This window comes from Magnolia sinica, chromosome 9 (assembly GCF_029962835.1).
Source record: "Magnolia sinica isolate HGM2019 chromosome 9, MsV1, whole genome shotgun sequence".
Classification (NCBI taxonomy): Eukaryota; Viridiplantae; Streptophyta; class Magnoliopsida; order Magnoliales; family Magnoliaceae; genus Magnolia; species Magnolia sinica.
The window spans coordinates 82,754,944-82,770,118 of record NC_080581.1 but is presented as its reverse complement, the minus strand read 5'-3'; the positions used below and the strand labels follow the sequence as shown (position 1 = coordinate 82,770,118).

The window sequence follows — 15,175 nt, the reverse complement described above, 5'->3', positions numbered from 1 at the left end:
CTTGCAGGGCCAGATTCTGGAAATATATTGTAGGGGAAAGATTAGCTGCAAACGTAGGTGGATTTGATAAGGGGATGGTTGTAGGAGATGAGGAATATGGAGAGTAGGAAATGGGGGCGATTTGGGATGGGTGTGGCTTCGCACCACGGCAATTAGCCCTTCAAAGAAGGGAAGGTTTTGCACCCAATTAGATTTCCACAACTCAGAGAATTAGTGAAGCAAGAAAACGTAGAATTTTATTAATCATCTTCAATGAATAAAAACCTACAAGGGGTTGCCTATTTATAAGAAAACCCTATACCCCAAAAGCTCCGCCATGTGCGCACACAATTACTTAGAGACGAAGTAACCAAAAATAACAACCAAAGCAATCTAGATCATTCATGATGTTCCTAATAATGATAATAAGCAAAACTTAAAAGTCCTAGATCATCTATGGTAGTGGGCCACGATCATGAGATCTAATGGTGGGATCCAAATGATGATCGGGTCCACCCCAAGGAACCAAAACAGTCATCTAACTAGGAGGCCCTCCATGGACGTCGTCATCGATCCAGATCGAAAGTGGGGCCCTCCTTGCGTACGTGCGTAGGGGGGCGTGCATGTGCGCGAGATGTCCCCATCAACTCTCCCTAGCTGCGAAGATTTCACCACTGGCGAAACAAAACTCCTAAACCGCTCCAAGATGTCAGGATCAACTCGTTGAAGCTCCTCCTCAATAAGTCACGTACTATCTGAAGCTGGGCGTGACTTCTACTTGACCAGGTTCTTTTAAAACCCGCCGTCCGACGTTAATACTATCTGATGGTCCAAGATATCCTCTATCTCCTCTCTGGGTGTGGGAAGGGTAGGCATGGGAGGTAGAGGCTGGGAAGATGGGTCGGGAAGAGGCCATGGATCAAAGGACGAGTATGGGGAATCGGGTTGGTTCAGTAAAAGGCTGGACAATATATCAGTGGTTCCCTGAAATGTAACTAAATCCTCCACATTGAATGTAGAAGTAATTCTCATAGAAGGTGGAAGATCTACCACAAACGCATTGAGACCGTTTCGTCTTATAATTTTGAATGGTCCAGTGCTACGTGCGTATAATTTACATACGGCTCCCTGAGGGTACCGCTCTGGCTTGATGCGGACCATCACAGAATCCCCTACATTGAATTCCTTGAATCGTTTATGTTGGTCTGAAGAAATTTTGTAATGTTCATTACTAGTATTGATCTTTTACCTAATTTCTTGATGCAATGAATGAATATGATGTTCAAATGGCTCTGCTTACTCTGATGGCCTATGGGAAAGGGACATAGGGACAAGGTCAATAGGCTTCCTAGGTTTATGTCCCAAACTGAATAGGAACAACATCATACCAAAATGTGTCTTTATATCATCTAAACTGAATAGAAACAAGACAATGGTGCGAGACTAGAATGAAAGTTTCATCAACCCAAGACACAGTATAGGGTTGAAGATGGGCTTCAAGCTTCAAGCCCAGACGGCTCACAGTGCCAGTTGATGCCACGTTGGCACAACTATCGATATCCATGATCATCTTGCAGCTTTTATCACCACATTTTATGTAAGTATCGGAGATCGTGTTGCGGCACCAATCGTCGGTATTCTTTGCTTGTGCAAAGGCGCAACGCACAACTGCAAGGGTCACGGACTCTTGCGCTCCTCCTTCCTCATCACTAGGGGTTTCTGCTAGCTCATATTCTTCCTTCTCACAGTCACTTTCTGGGGGCACTACTTCTACTTGCCCCTCAATAAGGAATACCTTGGTGCCCTCTTTCATACCACACTAGTGGGCAAAGTGACCAAACCCCTAACATCTAAAACACCTAGTCGCATCGCTTCTACGCGAGCTAGATCCGACAACTTCTTTACCCTTATCATCCTTGGACCTAAACTGAGAACTACTGGAAGGCTTGTACCGATATCCAATGTCAGTTTTATCCCCAGAAGGGTTGTCCCTAGTGCCAAAATCACGATATTCAAACCATCTTCCCACAGATGCTTTGAGGTATTGCTTGACCTCCAACACTACTTGATACATTTGTTCAAGAATGTCTATGTCCTCGGCAAGCAATTCTCTTAACGTCAGAACGGAGGCCCGTCTTAAATCGAGCAAGAGTACAGGATCCTCATCAACCTCACGCCTGGTCATGTACTCTTCTAACTTTTCAATGTATTCCGCCACACTCATTAAACCTTGTCGAAGAGATTGTCATTCCTCAACTAACCTCAAGTGATAAAAGAAAGGGAGGTACTTCTCCTTAAGAGTTTCTTTCATTTCTTCTCAATGGACTATTTGGAGCTCCCTCGACCCTTATTTCTTTCGCTCAACAGTAGCTCAAAACCTCTTTCCTTGGCCCACAAGCTTCATCTTGGCGAATCGGACCCGACGAGTAACTGACATGTCATACCACTCAAAACAGTGGCCCATATCCACCAACCAATCTAGAAAAGTTTTAAGGTCCAAGAGGCCATCAAACGTAGGGGCATCTACTCTAACTCCCTTAAGGAGTTGTGCATCTGGGTCATAATAATCATGATGTCCCTCACGGGGTGGGTGCACGGGTGTGCGCCCATGATCATTTCTTTGGCCACCTCCATTCCTAGGTCTATCCTCTTAACCACCTGCTTGCGATTGGGCATTTACCTCAATGGTGGTTTCTAATTGGGTAACATGCACATTAAACTGATCCAAGCGTTGGTCGATACATTGTTCCAAGCGTCTACCCGAAGACTCAAACTATCAGGTTAGGTCATTCACGAACTCTTGCAATTGCTCCATGTTTAGTATAGGGTGCAAACCAAAACCACGACCAGTACATGCGGGGATACCACTCACTTAAAGATCCTCTAATGCAACTATATGCGTCTAAATGAGACTAAATGATCTTATATAACTCTATATGAGGGAAACTACACAATACTAAAATTCCAGCAACATGGCTACCTAAAGAGTTTGTTAACAGAAAATTCAGCCATAAAAATTTGGAATTTTCTGACAACAGAAAATTCAACAGTCCATGTTGTGAATGATGGGTCCTAAACAGCCCTATATGATGAAATTTGGTGCAAAATAAACGTGAAAAGACTAAACCCTAAACATGCAATGCATTCTCCTATAAAAACCCTAAGCTCTGATACCAAATTTAATGCAAGATAATTAAGCAATTGCTCTAAAAGCTCGAACTGTTAGAGCATGGGGAATTAATCCTTTTATCTCATAGCCCAGGCTCCACATCGCATGGGTTAGGACCTCAGTCGAACCCACCTCATGGACCCCAAATCACATGGGTCACCCACCCCGAGTGTCCCTGCATCCCACAGGCTACCCCACTTGAGCTCGGTGTGAAATGCGCATTAATTATCCCCGGTGAGGAGTCTCGAACACGAGACCTCCCCTGTGTGCTCCAAATCACATGGGTCACCCACCCCGAGTGTCCCCGCATCCCACGGGCTACTCCACTCGAGCCCGATGTGAAAATGCCCCTACATTAGGTAATAAGAAACAATTGATGACCTATGGTTTGACTGAGCATATGTTGAGCAAAACAAAACTCATGTAGCCGACCCCAATTAGTTGGGATAAGGCTAAGATGACGATGATGATAACGTACTTAATACATAAAATGAGAAATATAATATTATAGATACCACATGCATAATGTTATATATACATGCATGTTGTTGCATAAATTAAAGTATAAATCTCTATGCTTTGAATATAGAAGGCATTATTGTTCTTACATTAGGAGTAAAGGAAGGACCATAACTTCATAATGGTAAAAATAGCAATCCAGATCGCAAAAGACCTATAACCAGGACCGCAGGATTCAAAACAGAAAACATATGGGCGTTAGCAATTTAGCTAACATTAGTTATAAAGGTTGAGATTGAATCTCACCAATGGCTGAGGTTTTTTAAAAAAAAAGGAGCATAGTTTAGGGTTCATTCAAAGAGTATATTTGGGTTTTCATATGTACTAGGAGAGTTTTTTAGATAAGTTAACGTTTTTTTCTTTTTCTTCTTCTTTTTTCTTTTTTTTTTTTTTTTTTTTTGGGGGGGTAGACAAGAGGGCTTTCCTGCTGACTACAATGCTGTATTGATATGGAAATATTTAAGTTTAAGCCCCATCTGCCTGTTGGAAGTTACGAATCTGATGAAGATTTATATAACTTGCTGGCAAAATAGATGAGGTATTCAGATCCTATTTTGGAATGTTAGTATTCGTGATTAAATATTTGCATTAGTATTTGGTGGCTGGGAAATTATACCTAGCTGCCACAATTTGGGAAATTATTGCCGATATTCTCTTGCCAAGACTTAAAATACTCATACTTTGCATTAGAATTGCGATAGGACCTATCTTACACAGTTGCATCTAAACTGACATCGATCAGGTCTTTCAAAACCCATAATCAATCTACGATTCTCAGGACGTTTGGTCTTTCAGAATCCACCTCTCAAAAGAACTGAAAGATGAACAAATATCCCTTCAAATACGATGAGCCAAGAGAGCTGAAAGTACACTACACATGATAGGAAAAATGATAATAGGTGGGAAAAAGTTTCAGACCTTGAAGAAGGCTCCTCAACTGACTCTTCGATCACCTGAGACGACTCAGACAAAGGTGTAGGGCTCTTGTCAGTATCTGGGCCATTTGCGAAGCTTGCATTCAGCCCAAAACTAGCATCAAAGCTTCCAAAACTCAATCCACTTCTCTCAGCTTCAGGGACATGAAGATGGATCGGAATGATGACATGTTGTCTGTCTGAGAAATGCAAATCCTCTAGCTTCTTTTGCAGCTTCGCTGTTACTTCTAGGTCTGCAGCACTGGATGCAGATAGTGACTGAGCACTGACTTCTACTGTGACTGGTGCAACCTCAGTTGAGGATTGAACAATATTGGGGTTTGTCGGCTTCGGTTTCCACTCCTTACTAGGACCAACTCCTGAAAGAAAAGAATGTTTCCCGAATCAAACTTCCCACAGTCAATATTACCCACAGAGGATTCAAAGCAGTTCAAACAATTACATCTTTATAAGCAGTTTAACAATTAAATAAAAAATACCAAGACCAGTGCATGCAGATCAAATTACAGGTACTAGGTATAAGACACGAAAATTATGGAACAATACACCTACACAATCTAAAATTCGAGATTTGTCAAAGGGAAAAATAGACACACACACACACCAAAAAAAAATCTGAAAAAGGAAGTACAGCAATTACACAAAGCAAGAAGGTTGATATGCATTTTAAAACTGATGACAAAATCCAGTATATACCATACTATGTGAAAATTCAGTCACATTTAGTTCTACTTATTTTAACAAAAATAATAATAATAATAAGGAAGTGAATTTGCATCACCATTTAAGTAATTGAATCGCACAGTCGCCACTGTACGAAAATACTGCCAGTAACATTGTCTTAAAACCTAGACTGGATCCGACCTGTTTTCCATGGGTAGTTCAATCCAACCAGTTGGACCCCCTTCACCCCAAAAATCTACTTAAGTTAAAAATATAGGATCCCAACACAGTGGTATTAGCCAATCTGATACTAGTACAGTGGCTATGGGTGAGATTTAATTAGCACACTTGCATAATTTTAACAAACAATAAACAACCACATATTTGACCGCATTTACACTGACCCAACCCATTTGGGGGCAGATTCCAGTCCAAAACAGTCAGTGTCATTACAGATTTCAAAACAATTCGCAATATTTTAGTTCTGGAACAACATTCTCTAATGAGTGCAAGAACAAGACCATTATAAAATTGCCCTATAAACCTCAAAGATTGTCTGGGATGCATTAAAACTAGCTCCCCACCAGAGTCAGATTGAATGCTTTATTAATGCACTGAACTTTTGGACCACTTGGATGAAAGCAATGTGTACACAGCAGACAGAGTGTACACAGTTTGTATAACCCATTTATGCAGGGATAATAGGATTATAGATATCAAGAAACCATAAACTTTCCATCGATTCAAGAGACATGGCATGAAATTTCTCAAAATGATGCCGGGTAACAAATCCGCTGGGCTTAGACTAGGTATTATTGAGAAATAGAGAAGAAAAAACCTTGAGTGAAGTATTAAATAACAACAAATACTTCATCAGTCATCACCGTTTAGACCCAAACCCAACAATAAGTAACTTAGATTTGCATGCGCCTATTCAACAGTAGCTCAATTAAACTCGATTATGATCAGTGGGTTATCATGCGATTATGCAATCACATAAAGTGGACCACATCGCATATGCGTTGATAGCATAAGCCATGTGCATCATATCTGATCACATATGGCTTTATACCATGAGTATGCGTTCGCGTAATCACATGCTTATGGCATACTGCCACATGCGATCGCATATGCACTCTCTCACACACACACAACTTTGTGTAACGCCACTATAGTGAGACTCTCTCACAACTTTGTATAACACCACTATAGTCTCTCTCTCTCTCGTTTGAAGTTTCTAATACATTAGTAGTTGAAAATAATAGAAGTATAGTAGTATTTACAAAAGTTCTTCGATTACTATTTAATATTTAGTATCTACTTAGTTGACTCAACATCGGCTCATTCATTACGTCTTCTTCCCAATCTTCTTCTTTGAGACCCAAGTCCAATGACCTGGGTTGGAAGTACGGGCGCTATCGTAGTGCTACCGAAAAATCATTTATAGTATGTGATCTATGCAGGTTTGTAAGTTCCGGTGGAATTGGCTAGCACAAGCAACAACTTGCACACCCCTGGATCAAATGCAAGTGCACGTTCCAATATTACTCTAGAGGTCTAAAAAGAAATCATGGAATATTGTAGTACATGGACAAGCATGCTCGAAAAAGGCATGACATTGTGGTTATCCAAGAAGAGTTTACAGAACGAAAAGCATATGAAGAAATTGATATTGTTGATTTAGATGCTACTACACCACCTACATGCGCAAGGCGATCTAAACAACCAACACCCAAAAGAGACCATGGACATAAGCCAATGGATAGGTGGTGTAAACCACATCCCAAAGATGTGGTTGAGCAAAGGGTAAAGGACAAAGGACGAGGCCTATTAGTAGTCAAGGCAAAGAAGATGAGCATAATAAGAGTGAGGGGCGAGCAGTAGCACGAGACCTAGTAGTAGTCAAGGGGCAAGCAGTAGCACGAGGCCTAGTAGCAGTCAAGGGGCGAGCAGTAGCACGATGCCTAGTAGCAGTCAAGGCAAAGAAGATGAGAATGAGATTGAAGAGATAAAAGAAGAAGATGATCGACCATTGGATGTGGATGAGCAACTTCTGTGAGATGATGAAGAAGATGAAGTATATGTTGAAGAAGAAGAAGATGCATGTAATAGCATAAGTTGTATTTTATAATTTGTAGTTGTAAACTGTAAATTATAAGTGTAAGTTTGTAAGTTGTAACTTAATAGCTTTTTTTATTACTTTGTTGTTTGTACTTTTTGCCATTTATACTTCATTTTTTATTTTTTGACAAGTTGTTTTTTTTTTTATGGTAATGATGATGACATGACAATGATGGTGGTGGCAATGTGCCACAGTGGGAGAGAGAGGGATCAATGTATATATTAGTATAAGTTGTATTTTATAACTTGTTGTTGTAAACTGTAAATTATAATTGTAAGTTTGTAAGGTGTAACTTACAGTTTTTTTTTATTACTTAGTTTGTTATTTGTACTTTTTGCCATTTATACATCAAATAAAGTAACTCATCAAGTTATTATTTATCAATAAATTTTTTTGTATTTTTAACAAGTCATTTTTTTAATGACGACAGGGTGTCCCCGCCTCCCTTTTGAGGCGAGACTATTCTTTGCGGATACACACAATCACCCGCCAACCACGTGCATCGGGTAATCCACGGGAACTCGTGCCTGTGGGGAGAAAACCCACAACCCAAGCCATTCACCCAACCGTGACAGATTTGAAGTTGTTGTTATTTGTTTACTTGTTACTTGTTTGTGAATTAGAACTTCAAAGTTTTTTTTTGAGAGATGAAGAATTTTAGGCAAAGCCAAAAACATAAAACAAAGAAGGGGAAGAACAACCAAACACAAAACAGAAACTTAGGTACTAATTACACAAATTATAATGAAATAGGTTAAAAAGCAAATTGGATCACTTGTGCCGATTTTTTTTCTGTTCTTCCTCTTTTTTAAAATTTTCAAAAAAAAATAAGAAAAGTGCAATCACTTGTGCAACTATATTCAAAGTCAATTCATAAAAGTTATAAATGTAAGAAGACATGTGCAGAAACACAAGCATTACATTCAAAAGCAAAAGAATAAGGTAGAAAACTAGAAATATACCTGTGGATTTCGAAAAAATAAATATTTTTTTAACATTTTCAATTATTTTTAATAAAAAATAATTTGTTTTCAAAAAAATCCCCAAATTGCCAAGAATGTATTAGATCAAGTTAATAATTGTTTGATATTGTGTTTGGACACTAAGAATGCAACCGATTTGGGAAAATTTGGCAAAATTTCGATTTTTACCCAATTTTCTGCAACTTGGCCCATCTCTCCTAAATCTCAAAATCGAAGCTCTGAATCCGTAACTTTTCATGCTATTTTTCATGCAAAACATGAAGAATCATGGATTTCTTATCATTTGACACTATCTACAACATATAAAATTGAAATAAAATAAATGAATCAAAACTCAAAAATATGCACCTTCTAAAACCCAGCCCCAAGAAGCTTCCAATCACGATTTCGGAGAAATTTCAAAAAAAAAATCTTCCAGCAAACTAGAGTGGACTGGTTGAAATGGCCATACGATGTACTAGGAATTTTTTTTTCTTGCAAAAAAAAAAAAAAAAAAAAACGAAGAAGAAGAAGAAGAAGAAGAAGAAGGTGAAATATTGATTATGTGAATTTTTAAGGATTTTCCATATAAAATGGCATATTTTCCTTTTATACCTTTCGATATTGCACTCAGTATCAATATATCGCACAATATATTAAGAATTTATAAAGGTAGAGTGGATATATCATGATATCATGCAATATATTGCACGATACCATGAAAAATGGATATTAAAGCTGGGTTTGTATCGCCCAACTAAGATAACAGACATATCGCAGGACGTAACAGTGATATCGCAAGACACTGATAACACTGGCTGGGAACTAGTGGATGGGTTAGAAAACTTCAGCCAAGTCTTTCATAACCATACATTTGCAAATGCAAACTATGGCCCACCTGACAGTGGATCAACGTGGTTTTTAGGCTAGGACATCAACATAATGGTGCCATTCTGGCTACTGATGGATGGATTGGATCTTGGACCCATCATACCATGCTGGCACATGCGTAATGTATACATGAGCTTCATTGAACACGGGTGTAGGCTTAACAAAGCTCTTATTTTTATGCCCCAAAACTCTACAAATTGGAAGGTCCTAATCTTTCAAACATTGGAGACAAACAAAAAGCTAATAAGGTGAAAACAGCAATGGTCTGGAGAAAGGTCAAATATTGGAATCACTAGATGGCTAGGATACTCCAATCTGGAAACTTTTGGAGCATCCACCATCCACATGATTAACCATGCCATGGGCCTCGCTGGCATAGAATGTTTGCATCAGAGCACTATTCGCCTCCAAATGCATCAGGACAGTGAACTCCCCCTTAAGAGAAACACGGGCTATCATTGTGAATATGAAAGTTTATTAAACACATTCATTTTATAAAAGGGAACTGCTAGCGGCACCCAATTTGACTGCTAGATACATGCATCTAGGGCTATACACGAACCGGGCTAGCCCGGTTAACTCGCTCGACTCGGCCCGACCCGGAACTGAGTTTGGGTCGGGACGGGCCATTTTCCTCAACCCGAAACTAAGTTCGGGCCGAGTTCGAATAGGTCCCAGTTCGGCCCGACTCGGTCGAGTGGGGTGTGTGTGTGTATGTGTGTGTGTGTGTGTGTATTCAAGCCCCTACCTACCCGTCCCTTTCCCCTTTACCTTTTTGAGATCGCCCGACCCCAGCAACAGCAAGCAGCCCGACCCCACCAAACCCTGCTCCTCAGCAAAGTATCCATCTTCCCACTTCTTCCTTTTTGGTCTCTGACATGTTAGAGGCAAAATGGCCATTTAGTTACTCCCTGAGTTTTTTTTTGCATGCTTCTTCTTCTTCTTCTTCTTCTTCTTTTGTATGGGTTAACTTCACAGCCATGGAATTCGAATCATTTAATGATGCCTGCTTGTTGATTTCCTGCTGTCACATGTGATGTATTTATTATGTTTGTTCTTGTTGTAGATGGTGATGGCCGTGTTTGCATACATCTACCACCAGTCGTTTGTCATGCGTGACAACTTTTCAGTTGAGACGATCCTGGACCAGGCCAGTACATGCTTCAGAATTTTTCTCTTATGTTTTTTGGGGAAATGATCTGTTGTTAGGTCCAGACACCAGATCAAGGCGTGCCACTCACCTTGAATGGCAGCGGTTGAACGGCCTAACTTGAACGGCCTAGATTCATCCAAATACAAAAAGGAATTATAATGTCCTGACTAGTTAGATTTTTTGTGGAGTTTATAGTTCAACTATCTAAACTGTTGATCGAGGGCCTTGTAATGGGACGCGGATTACCTGCCAAAGCCCTTCCCATGAACTTGTTGTAAGGTCCGAACTCGGCCCGAGCTCGCCCGATTGTTGACCGGGCCGAGTTCGGGCTGGACATGTTGGCTCGGTGACCGGGCCGGGCCAGGTTCGGGGCTTGGTTTGGCTGGTGACCGGACCGGGCCGGGTTGAGCCTAGTTCGACTCGGATCGACTCGTGTACACCCCTACATGCATCCCTTCCACTTTTCGTTATATAGTAGTACAAGCTTTGTACTACTCTAAAACCAAAAGTGAAAAGGATGGGCGTGGTTACAAACAGGGTGGTGCAGATAGGAGCTGCCTAACAAACTACTGTTCCAAAAACAGAACAAAATATACAGATGCATCAAGTGTAGAACCATGTATTTAACTCAGATAAGCATACAATTCCTCAAACATACAACAATATTTATTTCTCAAATATGTAGCAGTCAGAATGGGTGTATCATCCATGACCTTTGTGTGCGTGGATGCTTTATTCTTAAATGTTTGCTTAGAAACTGCCTTTCCATGACCCCCTACTTTGCTTGCTCACCCTCTGGCATGCATGTGTGAGTTGAGCTGGGGGTGAATAGGATCGTGATGGAATGGAAGTGGTTTCAATGTGAAAGGAGTTCCAAGAGCCAAGGTAAAAGAGGAAGGTTGATGTCTGATTGGCAGCCGGTTGCAATACCTTTAACAATTTATCATTTAAAAGCCAAAACCAAATTGCTAGGAAGAAAATAAGAAGTTGATGGGGGTGGTGGGTTTTGCGTGCGTGCGTGTAAGCACAAAACATAAATACAGCATGAAAAATTTTACCACCCCATATGCAAAAGAACCATCATTGCAAGCTTTCTTCAAAAATTAAGATGAGCAAAACTGGAGATACTGTAGCAGATCAAGTCATGCGTGATGGGTATGTGTTACCTTTCTGAGGCCCAATAACTTGTTGGGACCTATTCCCATAATTAGATGAAGGCCTACTGGACGAAAAGCCAGCATGAGAAGCTGAAGATACAGCCTGAGATGCCTCAACAAGCTGGTTCCCTTCCACTCCCTGTGATTTGCTTGATATCTTCCCATGCATAAAGGGGATCCTGCTTTCTGAAGCTGCCTTTTCATTTAAGGCTGACAACTGTTCAGAATCTGCTACATCATGAGATACAGACTTGCTCAGGGCAGTCACAGTAGAAGTCAGTTCGACTACTGTCCTTTGACTGCCTACTTCACGCTTGATTGTACCAACAACACCAGGGACGCGCGTATCAAGAGACGGCACAAGCACAGGATCAGATGCTGAGGAGTAGACTCCTGACACAGATGCAGGAATCATGGTAGCTAAGAACTGATCAGAACTTGGTGCAGGCTGTCCGAGTGGCCCGCCTGTTACAGTTGCAGGGGTGCTTTTCAAATCAGCGGCAGGTGGTGGTGCACTCCCTGTCTTACTGTCACCAACCGCCGAACTTTCTTCAGGTGTGGGAATACCACTGCTTCCTGAAACTTGTGACCCGTGCTCATGAGTTGAACTCCCATGTGCTGCATTAGTGAGTCCATTGGCCATTCCAGTTACATGGCTTCAAGAGATGACACATTTAAAAGTTAAATCAGTCGCTAATATCTAATATATGAAAAACGGGATGTCAGATCAACCATTTGCTTGGTCCAACAAACAGTGCATGAAGGCTCAAGTTATATAATGCATAATCAAAGTGCTTAAAATCAGCTGCCTCAAATTTATTCAAGGAATGACAGTTTTAAGCTTTTAACAATATTAATAACATGATTTAGTTGCCTGGGAATGAAAAATCAATACAAAGGAAAAGTTTGACTAAAGTTTACCTAGATATTGGAATCGTTGCCTTATTTTCTGTGTCCTGTGAAACAGGTGAAGTGGAAGTGTTGCCTCTCTCTATATTGACTCCATTCTCCTTTCCAGAATAAATGTTCCTTCCACCACCAGCATCTGACCGAGGCCATTAAGATGCAAGGTTTACATTCAGAAACAACATTGAGTTTGAATCTTCAGCAGTATCAACAAAGAGATTTTCAATCACAAGAGTATAATTCAATCTATGTGAAGTTTTCAGCAGTAAACTTTAGATTACCATGCATTAAAAAATAAATGTTCGACGATGGTACCAACTTAACAATTAAGTCACCGAGGTTGTCCATAAAAGATCAGAAGAGTATAGTTACTATTTTTTTTTTTTCTTTCTTTCTTTTTGGAGCAAGCAATAAAATTTATTCAAAAAGAACTGAAGCAAAATGTAACTTATTTAGAATGGGCATCTTTTGTAAAAGCAGCAAAGCCTACTGATGTTTCTTCTTTGTTTATGACGTAGTGTCGGGTTTGTTTGCTTGTTTTTGTGTGTGTGTGGTTAGCTTGTTAGTACACACCCCACTTGGAAGGTTGTCGAGAAAAGTGTATAAGGGGGAGAATTGGAAGGTTGTTGATGGATTTTGGAGAAAAGGAGAAGAAGAAAAGATGAAACTCAAAGAAAAACCTCGATTGTTGATAAAGATATATGAGTGTGGGGATAGGAGGAGGCATCGCACTTCCGTTGATGAAGATAGGCATTGCACTGATCTTCATTCCAAGTCACATGAAAGATATCCTCACATCATTTGAAGATTAGAGAGAGAAAACAATCGAGTTCCCTTTTTTTTAATGAAAACTCAACATTAAGGAGTTCAAACTCCTCAATGACTTTTGACCAAAATAACCTTAGTCTAATGAAAAATCAAGTAAAACCACTTATAACATGTCCACAGCATAAATCAATCTTAAACTAAATCCTAAAACATAAATGTCTAATGATGACAAGAATCATCCATGATCAATAGCCCGATCATGTAATCCATGCGATACAACAGCCCGATCATCACGTCCCTCAAATCCAACAGTCCAAGTTGCTCCCTAAAGCCACCCATGTACATTTTCCCAGTGTGGGCCGTGGGGTCTTCCAAATGCTTGCACATGCACATGGGATCTTCAACATGGATTTTCGTCTAGCCACATAGAAATCGGGGCGGCCGCCTCCTCTGATACGTACGCAAAGGCATACGTAATGTGATGTCCTCATCAATATCACAGCAGTTTTTTTTTTAAGGTTAACGCAAATTCTATTAAAGAAACAAAGCTATACAAAAGGATGAAAAGGCATCATTCAAGATACAAAGGGGGGGCTGGGGCCCAAAATCAACTATAACTCAAGAGAACACAAGGTAGCAAAAAATTCCAGTAATGTATGCTGTTGTACCAACTTTGGGCACTCCAATGGAGTGGGTCCAGGGCCTCTAAAAATCTGAAAATTTAGGGCCAAGGTCCTTCATCATATATACAACAAGGGAAAGTCCATAAAGATGGCCCACCATCGGAGAAAATATTTTTAAATTATGGTTTTATGTGAAACAATGTTGCTGGAATTTACAGCAAAAAAATCAAACAACATACCCATATTGGCCCACTCTTTTAGAGACCCAAATGAGATCAATTGAGGCTGAAATTTGGCATGCTTACAGGTGGGATATACACCTTCAGAAGTCATATATTACTTGATACAAAACTCCCCACCAAAAGCCCCAAAATCTGGCCTCAAGTTGACCCAAAAACCTGTCTAGACAGTTCTGGACAACAACATATAACTGAAAAGAATTAAATATAAACATTATTTAAAATGGGATTTAATCGCAGAAAATCATGGGATGGACCACCCCAGTGGGCCCCACAAACATCCAGACCTTCCCCAATAACAAGTATGCATGTCGTTTCTTTGAGTCACGCGGTCCTACCGGTCGAATCCTGGCGACCCGCGACCTTCGGATAGTGTTTGCGGTCGTCCTTGAATTCGGTCACGTTGACCCAACTCGGATCGACCCGAAACCTATGCCATCTTGTCCGCATCGTTGCCGCGGTTCCAATGCCGCGTCCCATGCGTCCATCCAAGTTGTGTATATCATAAGTTGTAGGCGCGCATCATTTTGAGTATTTGATCATGTTTGTGAGACCCACCTAGTAGGGTGTACACGTTTTCCCATGGGGCCCACCATAATGCACCTTCTACCATAAAGGCTACCCTAGCTAGATACCTAGCCTACCTAGAGCCTAGCAACTCATGATGAGTTTTCTTCCCCAAAACCCATCATTGCTTCTCTAAACAAGAAAATCCATGATTGTTTTTTTCTTCCCAAAACCTTACATGCAATCATAACTCCCCTACAACAACTTCTCTCTCTCCCTTCTCTTTCATTTTCTCTTCTTTCTTTCCTTGCTAGCCTTGGACGTCCAGCCCATCTTCCCTCCATTCCAGCCCCTTTTCTTCCTTATTTCCCCTTCATCTCACCATTACAATCCCATCTTGGCCATAGATTCATGACCCTTGAAGCTTGAGGTACATGGTGATGGTAGAAGCTTGAAGATCCAAGAGGTGGGTACTCTCCTAGAATAGAAATTCTAATTCCCTTGCTTAGATCTTCTTCTTTCTTTCATGAGGGAGGTGTAGGACCCACCAATTAATGGTGGAGATCCTACATAATCCGATGG

General features: G+C 40.6%; 1 protein-coding gene across 3 annotated transcripts in view; it reads right to left on the bottom strand.

The window, feature by feature from the left end:
- Positions 1 to 15,175, bottom strand: part of LOC131255882 (GBF-interacting protein 1-like) — a 54,443-nt gene that overhangs the window by 24,593 nt on the left and 14,675 nt on the right. For all 3 annotated transcript variants that reach the window (XM_058256803.1, XM_058256801.1, XM_058256802.1), the window contains exons 4-6: positions 12,472 to 12,595; positions 11,560 to 12,206; positions 4,586 to 4,961 (exon numbers count right to left, since the gene is read on the bottom strand). In XM_058256803.1, the coding sequence (XP_058112786.1) occupies positions 4,586 to 4,961; positions 11,560 to 12,206; positions 12,472 to 12,595 (1,147 nt within the window). The remainder of the gene's footprint in view (positions 1 to 4,585; positions 4,962 to 11,559; positions 12,207 to 12,471; positions 12,596 to 15,175) is intronic.